Below are 15,050 nucleotides of genomic sequence, written 5' to 3'. Positions count from 1 at the left end.
TACCCTTCATATGATATGATGAAAATGGCACTTTACCTCTGTGATCTTTCTCCCAAAAATCCATAACCACAGTATCATCAAGAGAAAAACATCAGACAAATTCCGACAGTGGGGCATCCTAAAAAATACCTGACCAGGGACTTCCCTGGTGGTGCAGTGGTTAAGAATCCGCCTGCCAATGCAGGGGGACACGGGTTCAATCCCTGGTCCGGGAAGATCCCACGTGCTGTGGAGCAACTAAGCCCGTGCGTCACAACTACGGAGCCTGCACCCCAGAGCCCGCGCACTGCAACTACTGAGCCTGCGTGCCTAGAGCCCATGCTCCGCAACAAGAAGCCACCGCAATGAGAAGCCTGTGCACCACAATGAAGAGCAGCACCCACTCGCTGCAACTAGAGAAAGCCTGCACGCAGCAACGAAGACCCAATGCAGCCAAAAAAAAACCTGACCAGTACTCTTCAAAACTAACAAGGTCATCAAAAACAAGCAAAGTCTTAAGAAACTGTCACAGCCCCCTTAAGGTGGGCCTAAAGATATAACTAACTATAATGGGGTATCCTGGAACAGAAAAAAAGACATTGGGCAAAAACTAAGGAGATTTAAATAAACTATGGACTTTGGTTAATAAATAATGTATCAATATTGGCTCATTGTTATGTACGTCATACTAAGATGTTAGTAACAGGAAACTGGGTGTGGGAACTCTGTGCTATCTTCTCAATCGTTCTGTAAATCTGAAGCTGTTCTAAAAAGTCTATTAAAAAAGAAAAAAAATGTTTGCCAAGTAAATAAAGCTTGCAAGTGTATTTCTTGTGAAATTTTGTTGTTATACTATTATATGTGTACTTTTCTGAGTGATTATACCTTAATCAAAAAATAAAGAAAACTAATGTTTGCTGTAGATTTCTAGAAAATATTTTTTATCAGGTTGATAAAGTTCTCTTCCTAGTTTACTAAGAATTTTTGTCATGAAAAGGTGTTTGCTAAATTTTACCAAATGCTTTTTCGACATCTATGAAGATTATATAGTTCCTCTTTAAATTCTTAATGAAGTAAATGCCATTTATAGATTTTTCTAGTGTTAAACCATGCTTGCATTCCTGGAGTAAATACAGTTTGGTTATGGTATACTTTTGTTTTACACCATTCTAGATTTGTATGCTAATGTTTTGTATAGGATTTTTTCATCTACATTTATGAATGAGAATGTCTCGCAATTTTCCTCTTATAACAGCCTTAACTGTTTTGTTTTTTAAATAATGTATGTAGGACATCCCTGGTGGCACAGTGGTTAAGAACCCGCCTGCCAATGCAGGGGTCACGGGTTCGAGCCCTGGTCTGGGAACATCCCACATGCCGCAGATCCAGGAAGCCTGTGCACCACAACTACTGAGCCTGCGCTCTAGAGCCCACGAGTCACAACTACTGAGCCTGCGAGCCACAACTACTAAAGCCCGCGCACCTAGAGCCCATGCTCCACAACAAGAGAAGCCACTACAATAAGACCGCACACCACAACAAACAGCAGCCCCTGCTCGCCGCAACTAGAGAAAGCCTGCGTGCAGCAACGAAGACCCAATGCAGCCAAAAGTAAATAAATACATAAGTAAATAAATAAATAACAAAATGCCCTCTCTTAAAAAAGAAGAGGTTATTTATTTATTCATGCATGCGTGCATGCAGTGCCTGGTCTTAGTTGTGGCATGCGGACTCTTAGTTGCAGCATGCATGCAGGATCTAGTTCCCTGACCCAGGATCGAACCTGGGCCCCCTGCATTAGGAGCGCATAGTCTTACCCAGTGGACCACCAGAGAAGTCCCCAGCCTTAACTGGTTTTGCTATCAAAGATATGATAGCCCCTGGGGGCTTCCCTGGTGGCCCAGTGGTTGAGAGTCCGCCTGCCGATGCAGGGGACACGGGTTCGTGCGGTCCGGGAAGATCCCACATGACGCGGAGTGGCTAGGCCCACGAGCCATGGCCGCTGAGCCTGCGCATCCGGAGCCTGTGCTCCGCCAACGGGAGAGGCCACAACAGTGAGAGGCCTGCGTACCGCAAAAAAAAAAAAAAAAAAGATATGATAGCCCCAAAACATGAAGTATTCCATTTTTTAAAAAAGTTTCTCTGAAACTTTATATAAGATTAGAATGATATATCCCTTGCAAATTTAGTGGAAATCACCTATAAATTCACATAGGTTTGGTGCATCAGTCAGAGAAATTTAAACCACTGATTAAATTTCCCTAGGGAGCCTTTTATTTCTTTTTGAGTCAGTTTTCTAAGTTTTTAAAATGAATTTATCTAATCATTAAGTTTTTAAAATGTACTGACATAGGGACTTCCCTGCTGGTCTAGTGCTTAAGAATCCACCTTCCAATGCAGGGGATGCGGGTTCCACCCTTGGTCAGGGAACTAAGCCCACACGCAGCCTGAGTATGAGGGCCACAACTAGAGAGCCTGCATGCCACAGCAGAGGCTTCTGCATGCCGCAACAAAGACCCACCGCAGCTGGGGGTGGGGGGAATATGTAGCGGCATAATCTTTTATTATCATCCCTTTTGTCCCCCTTATTATTCTAATCTGTGTTGAGATTATATTCCCCACTTAGTTAACTATCCCCCTCTCCTTTTTATGATCAAACTTGCCAACTTATTTTTTGCTCTTACCTCAATTATACCGTTCCTTCTAATTTTTTTGACTTTATGTTGTTCTTTTTCTAACATAAGTTGGATGCTTTGCTCATTAATGTTCACCTCTCTTCATATGTGTAAGCCTGTATCTTTTCTTCCAACTACCACATTCAATGTATCTTACAAGTTCCACATGTAGTATTTTCAGTATTATTACGAAGTATTTTCAACTTCCATTATTTCTTTTTTAACCAATGAGTTACTTCTAAGTATGTTTTAGTATTTCCAAATACATAGATTTGTATTTATTTAGTTACATGCCTGTCTCCAGTCAGACTAAGCTTCATCATCATAAGTACAATTTCTCCAAGGTATTTAAATAAGAATGACCCCACTGTCCATTATCAGTACTAAAAATATGCCCAGAAATATATATACTCTTACTTGAACAAATATTTTGCCCAAACGATGCAATGAATAGGTTCTGAAGGTGTGTTACGAATTGTACAGCCAGGAAAAGTTCTCTGGGTTGGTTTGGGATGACATTCGTAACACTCAGTCACACCCTGCAAAGTCAGGACATGAGAAAAACATTTATCCCATCATAGTGGCTTCTCAATATTGTAATATAATCATAAACATTTCATTCATCTATATTCCAACTGTCAAGAAAATTTTAAAATATTAGTGACTCCAAAATCCTTACTTTACAGATAAGGAACTACAACATAAAAGTTAATTGAATCTACCATAGTCACAGCTAAGACTAAGCCAGGACTTCTCTGATTCCTGGCCCGGTGAGGAGAAAATACAAGTTTACCTTGATCACACTAAACAGACGGGGAAAGACAAATAACTTTCCAACCAATTATCTCTCAAAGTTGTGAAACTCAGTTATTTAAATATTATTTATAGATTTACCTTATAAGCTCCTGAAGATTAAGTGAATTTAAAGCACTAATTTCCAGATCTATCCAGATACATGGGAAAATCCTAAGTATTACCAAACCAAATACTCTTCATTTCGTTGCTAAAGGGTTATGTTTAAAGTTATACTGTAAGGAATCCTTCAAAGAAGTCCACGGCACCTGAGATAATTTTCTAAAACTTACAATATTCTTTATCTTGGCAATTCTCAATCTCAGTCTTAACACACACTAGTGTCTCAGGATCATGGTAAAGACCCCAAACCTGCAAATAATATTTTAATGTAAATTGCAGCAGATGAAGTGTTTTCTGCGTAATGCCATTTCTGGTGTCCTTCCAATATGCTTTCTTGGGGGCAGCGATATGGCAAGCAGTCACCCCTCATAAACTGATATTTATAAGTCTTTGTAGAATGATATAAATTAAGCTTTCGAAGAGTAATATTAAACAGTAAAAACAACTGAAGCACAGCCACAATTTTCAATATGGAAAAACTGCCAAAGAGCAGACAAAAATACCAAATTTCAAGTAGAGTTTAATTCCTTTTAGTTTCAAAACCTGCAAAATGAGTCTTCAAACGTATCTATGTTTAATTTCTTAAAAGAATTCAAAGAAAAAAGATTTGAGCAGCAAATGAATAACAATGCTGAGATTGTATAAAACTGGGTTTATGAACACACACGTATTTGTTCTTATTCTCTAGTTTTATCTAAATATTTGAAATGTCAGTACTCACAAATACTCCAAAAATTTTTTTCAAAGTACTCTTCAGATCTATAAATCCAGACTTTAGACAAGTAACTTTTCAGAAGGCTGGTTTACCATATATCAACTACAACATGACATGTAGTCTCACGGCTACTAAGAATTTAAAAAGGCAAGTTTATTATGCTTGCCAGCCTAAGGATTTTAATATATAAGCTACATGAAACAAAACAGCACAGAGCTAAAAGATCTTTGCACAGAGCTAAAAGATCCAAAGTTTACTTCTTCCCTCCTTAAGGTCCCAAATAAATATTTGGGAAGCAAAAAACAAACCAAAACAAACCAAACCAAAAAAAGTACTTTACCTTTTTGATAGTGGTTACTTGCCCAAGATAACCAGCAGTTCCACTCTCAATAAGAGGGACATCAGCTGCTAGACACATTCTATTAACATGGTTTCGGGCAGCTGGAAGAAAAATACTAGTTAACAGGAGTTTACCAAAAAAAAGAAAAAAAGAAAAAAGAAATTATGTAGTTACCTTTAATTAGGATGAAATTTACCCAAACCATTTTTTATTGTTTTTATTTCATGTACAACTTTCTTAGCTATGACCAGAGTAATACAACTGTTATAGACATTTAAGAGACATTCAACAAAATTTCAAAGGTAAGGAATTTATATCACAAATTTACTGTAGGAGAAGCACCCCTATATATTACTTTTTAATACCGAAGTGCCACCTTCCTCCTCTATTGCTGTACCTACTTCTATTAAACATGGCTAAAACATTGTTTCAACGTTTTCCAACCCCTTAACTTGCTCTTATTCCAATAAAATTATCAGGTAATACATGGAAGTAAATGGAGAATGTGGAATATCAACTTTGGAACTATTTATCTTTTTTTTTTTTTTTTGCCTCACGGCATGCAGGGTATTAGTTCCCCGACCAAGGATCAAACCCACGCCACCTGCAGTAGAAACTCAAGAGTCTCAACCACTGGACCACCAGGGAAGTCCCAACTTGGAACTATTAAGGCAGTTTAAGGTGAGGGGAAAAAAGATGAGTCTGGTTAAAAGAGTTACCCTCTTTCTAATGCTACTTTGTATGTTTTTTCTTTTGATATTTCTGGCCCCAAATTGTTACAAACTCATTTGACAGATGTACTTTTACATGTGGAAGTAGTTACAGAAAGAGTATTTTAAGTTATTTTCACCCCACATTCCAGACACAAAGATTTGTTAACAATAACTGGCTATATGATACTTGATTATATGAAATATCACCAACTTGTGTAAAGTTTAAATGGTCCAAAATGTGTACACGTAATAGGATCCAGTCTGATATATTGCAGCACCAGATATACCCAAAATAATTCAAGAGCCATGACTTCTATGCTAACTTTGACATCCTATTGCCTTACTCTCAAAACAGTGGTTTTCAGCCTTCATTGCCCTTTAGATCATCTGGGGAACTGTGAAAAAATATGATCTTTAGGTCCCATTTACAGAGTTTGACTCAATTGGTTTTGGGTGAAATTTGGGCACTGATATTTCTTAGATCTCCACATACACGAAGGAAGTCACACTGTGCTTAAGTGCTGGGATAATCTGAAACAAATATACATGCACGCAACCTATGCATCATCCTCTTTAATGATTTTAACTTCCCCTATATTCACACTAGTTCTAGTTAAAATTACAATCAATTGGCAAGCTTTAAACCTGATCTTACTTCCCTTTAGGTCTTTTAAGTTCTAACTCATAAGGAAATATTTTAATTAACACTAATTTTGTAAACAACCTTGTTATGGAGGAAGGGAAATACTTAGAATTAAAAGTATTAAAATAATCTCACCTCTGTTATCTAAAGCATTCATAACCAATATAAATTGTCGAAAAAATTCCACATTATAGTCAGGGCTACAAAGTAAAACAACAACAAAAAAAAAAGGTCACCAAAACAACCGGCCTTACACATGAGCTTCACAGTATAATACAGGGTCCTAAAAAGCACATTAAAGTAATAAAAGTACAAAAATAACTGATATTAGGGGTCTCTACAATATAGATAGGTTTGATTTTTCCCCAAACACCAGAAACAGATTTAAACCACACATCTGTTTTGGCCAGCTACCTCGGGCACAGAGCAGAATCTCAAACTGGCATGCCTTCGAGAGTCCCACCAGGCCTTCTTGGGGCAGCAAGTGCCTGGGAACATACAAAGAATACATTCCCAGGATCTGCCTGGCCTGTAGCTTCACCTCACATGGTCAGGATCAGGCAGGGTTCAGGCCCCTAGGGTCCCTGCTTTTAGCAGCACTGGGAAAGCAACACAGGGTAAGGAGGTTGTAGGGCTATAGGCAAGCTTGTAGAGCAAACATCCAGAGAATGAAAAGGAAGCTGGAAACACAAATTCCCTGAGAAAGCATAAGACTTTCTCTAATCCAGGCCTCAAACAAGAACTCATTATTTTTAAAACCACTTACTTGTGGACAACAACTATAGATAAAGGACATTTTAGACGCAGGGTTCCTTTGCCCCAGCGCCTCCAAAATTATATTTTTACTCTATCTTTACTGAGATCAGAGTATATTTATGTACCATCAAAACTACTGCCCCATCACAATTCCCAGTGTTATATTACAGAAGTCACAGTCCTAACAAACAAATTATTTTGAGAGGGAACCTTTTAAACTGAAAAAGGCCACAGCTGAAATCGATCAGAATGAGAGCAATATATTTAGAAAAGTCTGAATCATCATGTATATTGATTTCTTATAGTTTAGAATATCTCTTTATTTAAAACAAGAATATAAGGTCCTTTTAGGTTTCCAAGTAACTTATTTATTGAAAGTATTAGAGTAAATGACCTCTTATCTAAATCATTCAAATTATATATATATACATATATATATATATACACATATATATATATGAACTGTTAAAAGAATGTCACTTATGTGGACACAACCTACTACATTTTAATTATTCTAGAAAAATTTTTAAATAAGCAGAATGACTCTGAGTTCATATATTTAGCTAATAAAAGTATTATACTTTAAAGGTTTAATTAAAAATTCACAGCAAACACAATTTTGCAACATAATAATTAGCGCATACTTCATGATGCTGTCATGGTAGGCTATGATATTAGCTTTCGGGTAAAACTGCAGTACACTTTCTTTGGCAACCTGGAAAAACAAACAACACTAAATTACTAATTTACTAAATTACTACAACATTTCTATCTGAATATGAAATCTATCTATGGCAGACAATAGTTATTTCACCTACTTATATACACTTGTACATGAATGGCAAGCTTCAGCAAAAATATCAAATGCAGTAACCAAGTGTCATTCATCCATTCAACAAATATTTACTAAGCATCTTCCATATATCAGAAACTGTATAAGGCACTTGGTGAGCAAAAGTGACATTAATCAAATAACCATCCAGATAAATTTAACTACAAACTATGATAAATGATACACAGAAAAAGTAGAGGCTGTAATGAGTGGAAGATATGATTTAGTCTAAGAGATTCAGGAAAGCATGCCTAGAGAAAATCTGAAAAATGAAAAGGAGAAGAGTGTAAGTTTGCCCAAAAAGCTGGGAGAAAAAGCAAAGAGAAAGATGTTTTAAAACCCTGAATCAAGATGGAACATTCAAGGAACTAAAGGAAGATCTGGATGGCTAGAACCTCAGGGGAGGCTGTTTTCTTCTAAAGGGGACAATGACATAAGCTGTAGCTTCTCTTGCCCACAAACACAGGAGCAGCCAAGCTCTAGGCAATGTAGGAACACAAGGCTCATTCTAAGTAAACAATCAGAAATTTAAGAAGGGGACACCATTTACAGGATTGGGTAGAGCACTTTTATTTCCTCTGTAGATAAGAAAGGATGGCACAGTCTTCTGTCCTTTTCTAGACATCTTCTTATTCTTCATAATCCCTCAGCTAAAAAGAGATGGCTTCCCCCATATTCTCCCTCCTACTAGAGAGTCCAAATTAACCTAATACCATAAATAGAAGATCCACCAAAGGGCAGAAATATAAGGGAATAAATAGAAATGATATGAGAAATACAAAGTTACCTGAGCCTTTGATCTTCCAACATGTTTCTTTTGAAACAAAAACTGCCTGTTGAGGTTGCTGACATCAATAGTATCCAGGTCAATCTACAAATGCATAAACCCCAGATAAATCACAAATTTCGGTATGTCTGAGCAATACGTATCCCTATCCTCAGCATCCATAACCCAGAAGTTTTGATATCTGCCACGTTAGGGGAGAAAATGCTTTTTGACCAATATACTAAAGTTGTTAAATTGATAAAAATAATTTAATGCGTATTAAAACAAAACAAGATTTAATTTCAGATACAACTTTCTCAAAAATATTTTAGAAAGGATGCTTTTTTGTTCATTTGTTTAATTATACTGGCAAATATGTTAGGAAATTCCTTAGATGACAAAATGATGCTAAAAATGCATTATATTTCCATCATTTCTCTATCAATCTGATTACTCTTTCAAATCCAACATAATAGATCTAACTGTGCCCTGTTCTTTTTCTTAAATGATACTTGCCAAATAGATTTACTGAATTTTTGCTGCTTTCTTTAATTCAAAAGTCTTTACCCACACACAATTTCATTTACAATCATTGCTTGAGGGCTGTGGAGGGAAGCTTCTACACAAGGTTAGAAGTCTCACGTTTTAAGTCTTATCTAATTGCTGCTTCAATTAGAAGTCTCACGTTTTAAGTCTTATCTAATTGCTGCTTCAAAGTAAATATAAGAGAAGAAATAATTATAACTAAAACCATTTTCACTCCATTTCAATAAAGTTACATGAAGAGTAATCAAATGTTCTGTGAAACACCCTAATGGTTTTGGTGAAAATCACCAAAACATACAATCACCTAACATTTTTTATCTGTGCTTTCTAAATTTACTACAAAAATTAAACCAAATAAAAAAGGATCAGCATTTATTTTTCAGGTGCCCAAATTCACTGCCTTGTCTATTACAAAATGATCCTTTTGAAGAAGTATTAGTAGGTATTAGCTATGCCACATTCATATTTGGGATACAGAACTGAATGGAAAGACTAACCCTATAAAAACCAATGGAAAACGCGTAAATGCTTTCCCCCCAGTCACTCATTTATTAGTTCAGTCGGCCACCTCTACTTTTTTTTTTTTTTATAATTCCCTGTTTCCACTACACCTTAAGATTCTATAAACTCACATCCAAATTTCAGGCTACAACTCCAATCTCTAAAAAGTTTACATTAACAGAAATGACTTGACTCAGAATTACAGTAGCTTCCCGTCACTGTTCAACAATGCAAAAGTTAAAATCCTAACCAATACCTTTAACGAAATAATCTACGGTGATAACAATGACTGTCACGCAGATTGCACCCAGCCAGAAGAGAGGAGCGCGAGCCACAAAGGAGTCCTAGGTAAGTCACTAAACCCCACAGTACCTCACTTTTCCTCTTATCTGTTAAAAATAAAATGGGGTGAAGACAGCGTTTACAAGCCTATGATGGTAGTGAAGATTAAGTGCGTTAAGGCGAGTAAACCGCGCAGGACAGCGCCGGGCTCGGGACAAGCGCTCAGTAGGTCCTGGTTGTTACCACCGCCATCCTCTGCTCTGCATATTATTTGAGTTAAGGGGGACTTCGAATTGAACACTCACAACATCCCCAAGGGACTCGAGACAATCCTCTCCTGCCTCCGGTTAAAGCTGGGGAACTGCTCTGAAGCGAAGACACGAGGACTCTTCCACACCCCAGAGCCGCCACAAATTAGCGCTGCCTGGGAGGCGGGGGACGGCTCTTCGCGGGACGCCCGGAAGACCCGGGCCCTTGGCCTCCTCAGCTTGCGGAGCGGGCCCGGCGTGCAGCGGCGCCCGCCCCGCAGCCGCCGAAGAGCTCCCTCTAGGTGGGCAGCGACGACCCCAGGGCCTCTTGGTCCGCCCCCGCACCCACAGCTCAGGTCCGGACCTCTGGGCCCCGATCCCCCGGCCCCGGCTCCACGGCCCGCCATTCAGCCCGCGCGCACGCCTGGCCCTCACCAGGTCGATGTGGGAGAAGCCGGTGAGCACGAGGTTTTTGAGGAGCTCGCAGCCGATGCCGCCCGCGCCCACCACCAGGACCCGGCCCCCGGCCACGGCCTCGGCCAGCTCCCGCGGAAGCCCCCGCGACAGTGCCATGGCGGGACAACCACGAGCCTCGGCGCAGGCGGAGGCGGGAGAACTGAGCCGCGGCCGGAAGTGAGTGGGGGAGGGGCGGCCTAGCTTCCGTTCCTGCGCACTGCGGCCGCCTGTCGGCGCTGAATGGGCGGGGCCTGGGGACCTGGCCAGTCCGCGAGCGGCCCGGACTGGGCTGGACTGTGAGCAGAAGACACTTCACACCTCCGGCTGTACTCCGGGCTGGTAGTGCTTCGCACCGAGGCGCGTAGTTCTGCTATCCGGCTTAAGATTTATTAGATTTTTGATGTGTATTTTAAAAAAATACTTTGCAGCATATATGTAACCGAGCAAAGGCCTCTTATGCCCCAACTGAAGAAAGCCAAACTTTGACAAGGGGAGTTTGCAGCAAAGTAAGGACTTACTGCAGGGTGCCAAGCAAGGGAGTGGGAAGCAAGCCTCAGATCCACTTCAACTTGGTCTCTGAGTTAGAGGGTTTTTTTTTGTTTTTTGTTTTTTGTTTTTCAGTACGCGGGCCTCTCACTGTTGTGGCCTCTCCCGTTGCGGAGCACAGGCTCCGGACGCGCAGGCCCAGCGGCCATGGCTCACGGGCCCAGCTGCTCTGCGGCATGTGGGATCTTCCCGGACCGGGGCACGAACCCGTGTCCCCTGCATCGGCAGGCGTACTCTCAACCACTGCGCCACCAGGGAAGCCCTAGGGGTTTTTTTTAAGGGTGAGGAATGGAATATTTCCTGCCACATCAGTAAACAAAGGATGTCAGTCATCAGCAATTGCAGCCCTCCATCCGTGAGCTGGTGAGCCCCAAGGAAACTCAGGAAGGAAAGAATACCTGCCATCTAGCAGCCATCAGACTACAGCCACTCCCTACCGTAAGCCCTGAGGGAACTGAGGATGTGAAAACACAGGATACTGGCCCCAGATAACTGAGGTGCATATCAAAGGAATGATTTCAGTGAGCCCAGACTCTTGGCATCTTCCCATACATAGAAAAGCACTAAATTCCTTAATTTGGGGTATCTGGTTTTCTTTAATTTAGAATAATCCTTTGATGTTCCAACTACCTGCCCTGTGTTGCAAAACTTCTATATAACCTGTCTCTCCCCACCCCACCACCTCCTCAAGAGCAGTTTTCTCAGGGTTACTTGAGATGCTGCCTCCCGGGCTTGAAGACCTAAAAATTCTCGCCAAATAAAACATAACTCTCAACTTTTAGGTTGTGAATAATTTTTTAAGTCCACAAGGGGAAGAACAAAGAGGCTGGGATTAATCATCATCTTGTGACATTTCTGTGACATTTCTTAATTGGGAGTTAGGATGTCTGTCTCTGGTTTACAGTTTTCTGGCCACGTGGTCCATGGTTCAGGAGTCTGTTAGCTCATCTTCCTCTGGAGAAACAACATGAGTTTATACCTTAATGATGACATCTATAATAGCAAGGTTAGTACATTAACGATGTTATCAACAACAGCAATTTTAGCCATCTGACTCTGGGTGATTAGTGTTCAGTTAGCACAGGATTGAGATCAGAGGGGATAAGAAAGGGAATAAAGTTTTGGAGAGAGATTTATCATAAACTCAGTAAAGGAACTCGATTTCCAAGGGACTCAGTTTCAGTTACAAAGTACGTCCTGGGAAAATATTGATGGTGGAAACACTCATAATATTGAATGAAAAAGATACAAGGACTTCCCTGGTGGTCCAGTGGTTAAGAATCTGCCTGCAAATGCAGGGGACGCGAGTTCCATCACTGATCAGGGAACTAAGATCCCACATGCCACGGGGAAACTAAGCCAGCACCTGCAACTACTGAGCACATGCACTCTGGAGCCCACGAGCCACAATGAAGAGCCCGGCAGGCAAAAAAAAAAAGAAAAAGAAAACACAAAGATACAAAACCACACATATGATTAAATTTTGTTAAAAAAAACTTTTTTTAAACAGGAAGAAAATAACCATGGTTAATATTTTTGTGTATCTGTGTGTGATGAAATTATGGATAATTTTTATTTCTCCTCTAAACTTTACTGTATTTCCCAGATGCTCATTCTCCTCAAAGAAAATGTGAATTTTAAAATCAGAAAAAATTATTAGAAGAAAAAAGGAAAAGATGGTGTGAAAGGAAAATCAAAATAGAGTATTGCTAAGAGAGCTCTCCAAAATGGAGCTGGAAGGCCACTGACAAAGTAATTTATGCATGGCTCAGCCTGGATGAAATCTGACGTTTTGACCACTTACTGTCCTAAAGAAGGCATCCAGAACATCTGCCAGAAACTTGATACTTACCCTTACCCTAATATAACTCATGACAGCCTATCTATTTATCAGATCCTTAACCTAAAACAACTCGTGACCGCCATCCCTAAGGACGAGTATTTCTTTTCTTGTGTCAGAGTACAGTCTCGTGGCTTTTGCCTTTCTAAGCCCCTGACTTTTTCTCTTCCCCGGAACACTCCTTCCCTTTTAATCAAATCTGTGTCTTCCGAATTGCAATTCTTATGACGCCAAATATACTCTTTTCTTATCTTCTTTCTTCGTTTTGTTGATTGACAGTGGAAAACAGAGGAAAATGCTTTTGACTTCTGTGGTCTTCCTCATCAGTTGCTTGGTTCACGAACCACACACCAAGCCTGATCTGTGAGGGGTACTCAGTCTGTTGCCCTGATCCATGAGACGAAGGAAGGGCCAGGGCACCCAACCATGGTTGGGGTGGGAGGCACCCTTGCATAGTAAGCTGCTGATGTTCCTTCCCTACTACTGGCTCTCATAAAGGCCCCCTGTGGCAGCTAAAGCTAACAGAGGTCTTCAACAAAATGCTGACCTTCCTTCTCCCACTAGACACACAGTGGATAGAGCCACCTTCCTTTGCTTCTTTCCTGCCTCCCTCCTCTTTCCTTTGCCTGGGCTGGACACCTAACCCTGAGGCTTTGCTATTCTTCGTGGGTTGGTGTGTTGTTAAAAACAAGATACAAGCTCAGAATGGAGTCGCTTATGCTAAGCCCCATGTCACCAAACTGAGACTTAATTACAGTTTCGGCTCTCCCAGAAATGGAATCTTAAACCATCAATCAGGAATCACCGGATCAGCACTGGTTAGGTAATCTACCTGAAAGACCCCTGCCGTCCCCTAAAGGAAAGTAAGTTGGCAATAACCAACCCCCTATTTTGCTGATAAAACTTTCTTGTTCCTGTCCCTTTCTGCCTGTAAAAGTCATTTTGTTTAGCTCCTTGAAGCTCCTTCCTTTCTGCTAGATTGGGTGCTGCCTGGTTCCAATTGATTTTTGCTCAAATAAATTCTTATGCCTCAGTTTATCTTTTAACAGTGTGTATAAAGTATAAAATGCTTGCCCACCTTAACAAATTCAAATAGGATGCCAGTGCAGGAAGTAAAAACTGAAAAGCACCACTCACAAAATTGCACACCTAATCCTACTCCTCAGGGCCTTGCTGGTGTTTATATTTCCAGATCTAGATCTTTTGCACAGCACTATGAAGAGTTTTACATTTAAGTGGGTTCACACTAGACTTGTTTTCTCATATCTTGCTTCCTTAACAATATGTCACAAACATTATTTCTATGGGATCATGGGAAACGCCCCTGCTAATCTGTACTCTATTTTGGTAAGACCTCATACAAACATGTATAACTAGATTCAAGAACATGTTTGGTTGGAAGCACAAGTTGTCTCCACCTAAAAGTCAGCCACATTACACCTAGCTCAGATGTCTGCAAATGTCTGTATCAACAGTTTAAAGCAACAATTCTACCCCATCCTCTCATCAAAAGAGGGTACTCTCTGGCCATTTAAATAAATCCAAAGTGATATACCTGCAAATATAAGCAGTATGTTTTCTGCTCCAGTTGGAGTGAGTGGTCTGACAGTCTGAGGGATTCTGCACCCACAACAGAAGTGCCACAGGGGAACCGGTGGTCACTTCTCCAGCATGACAGAGGAGGAGTCAAAACCTCTCTCTGCAGGTCCACACTCAGCCGCAGCCCTGCAAACCCAGGGATCCTGAAATATCACTGACCAACACCTTCGCTTTCTTCTACACAGCCAGCCACTTTCCCCCAGGTGCCTCCCACCCTCCCAGGAAAGGGGGAGAGGGCAGGGCAGCATCAGGTAGGGTTCTCACCAGTCACACACTGCCCAGGAGAACCACATCTCATGATAATATGGGCCTAATGTGTTATTTACCAAAGTTTATGTTTATTAACATAAATCAACCAAATTGTTTATGTTAATACCCAGTTTCCTCATCTATGCAGGCAAACAGCAGGTCTGTACACAGCTGGTGGAGGTGTTTTCATGCTGCTGTCAAGGGGTAGCAGAATGGAAGCAGCTGATAACATAAAAACTAAATGGAGAAGGGGAGATTGGAGAGGTAGACAGCTGGATGGAAGGACAATGTCCAGAAGAGAGAAAGGGCCCCCTTCCTGTGATGCTTTAGGGGCAGGAGGTGAGGGCGGAGAGCCTGGGGTGGGGGAACACCAGGCAGGTATAAACAGCTCATGTCACAGGGCCGGAGCCTCAAGCAGCTGGAGCAGTTCCAGTAGTTTGCTCTGTCAG

At 40.8% G+C, this 15,050-nt stretch overlaps 1 protein-coding gene across 1 annotated transcript in view; it reads right to left on the bottom strand.

Annotated features, from left to right (window-relative positions):
* The window catches only part of UBA2 (ubiquitin like modifier activating enzyme 2), a 31,741-nt gene extending 21,207 nt beyond the window's left edge, over nt 1-10,534 (bottom strand). Inside the window, exons 1-6 of the mRNA XM_079908168.1 lie at nt 10,347-10,534; nt 8,356-8,439; nt 7,381-7,451; nt 6,116-6,180; nt 4,625-4,725; nt 3,072-3,193 (exon numbers count right to left, since the gene is read on the bottom strand). Coding sequence (XP_079764294.1) covers nt 3,072-3,193; nt 4,625-4,725; nt 6,116-6,180; nt 7,381-7,451; nt 8,356-8,439; nt 10,347-10,484 — 581 coding nt within the window. The 5' untranslated portion in view covers nt 10,485-10,534. The remainder of the gene's footprint in view (nt 1-3,071; nt 3,194-4,624; nt 4,726-6,115; nt 6,181-7,380; nt 7,452-8,355; nt 8,440-10,346) is intronic.
* Nucleotides 10,535-15,050: the final 4,516 nt, after the last annotated feature.

The sequence above is a fragment of the Stenella coeruleoalba genome (assembly GCF_951394435.1).
Source record: "Stenella coeruleoalba genome assembly, chromosome: 20".
Classification (NCBI taxonomy): Eukaryota; Metazoa; Chordata; class Mammalia; order Artiodactyla; family Delphinidae; genus Stenella; species Stenella coeruleoalba.
The sequence above is the reverse complement of the archived record's forward strand: the minus strand, read 5'-3'. Positions and strand labels throughout refer to the sequence as shown.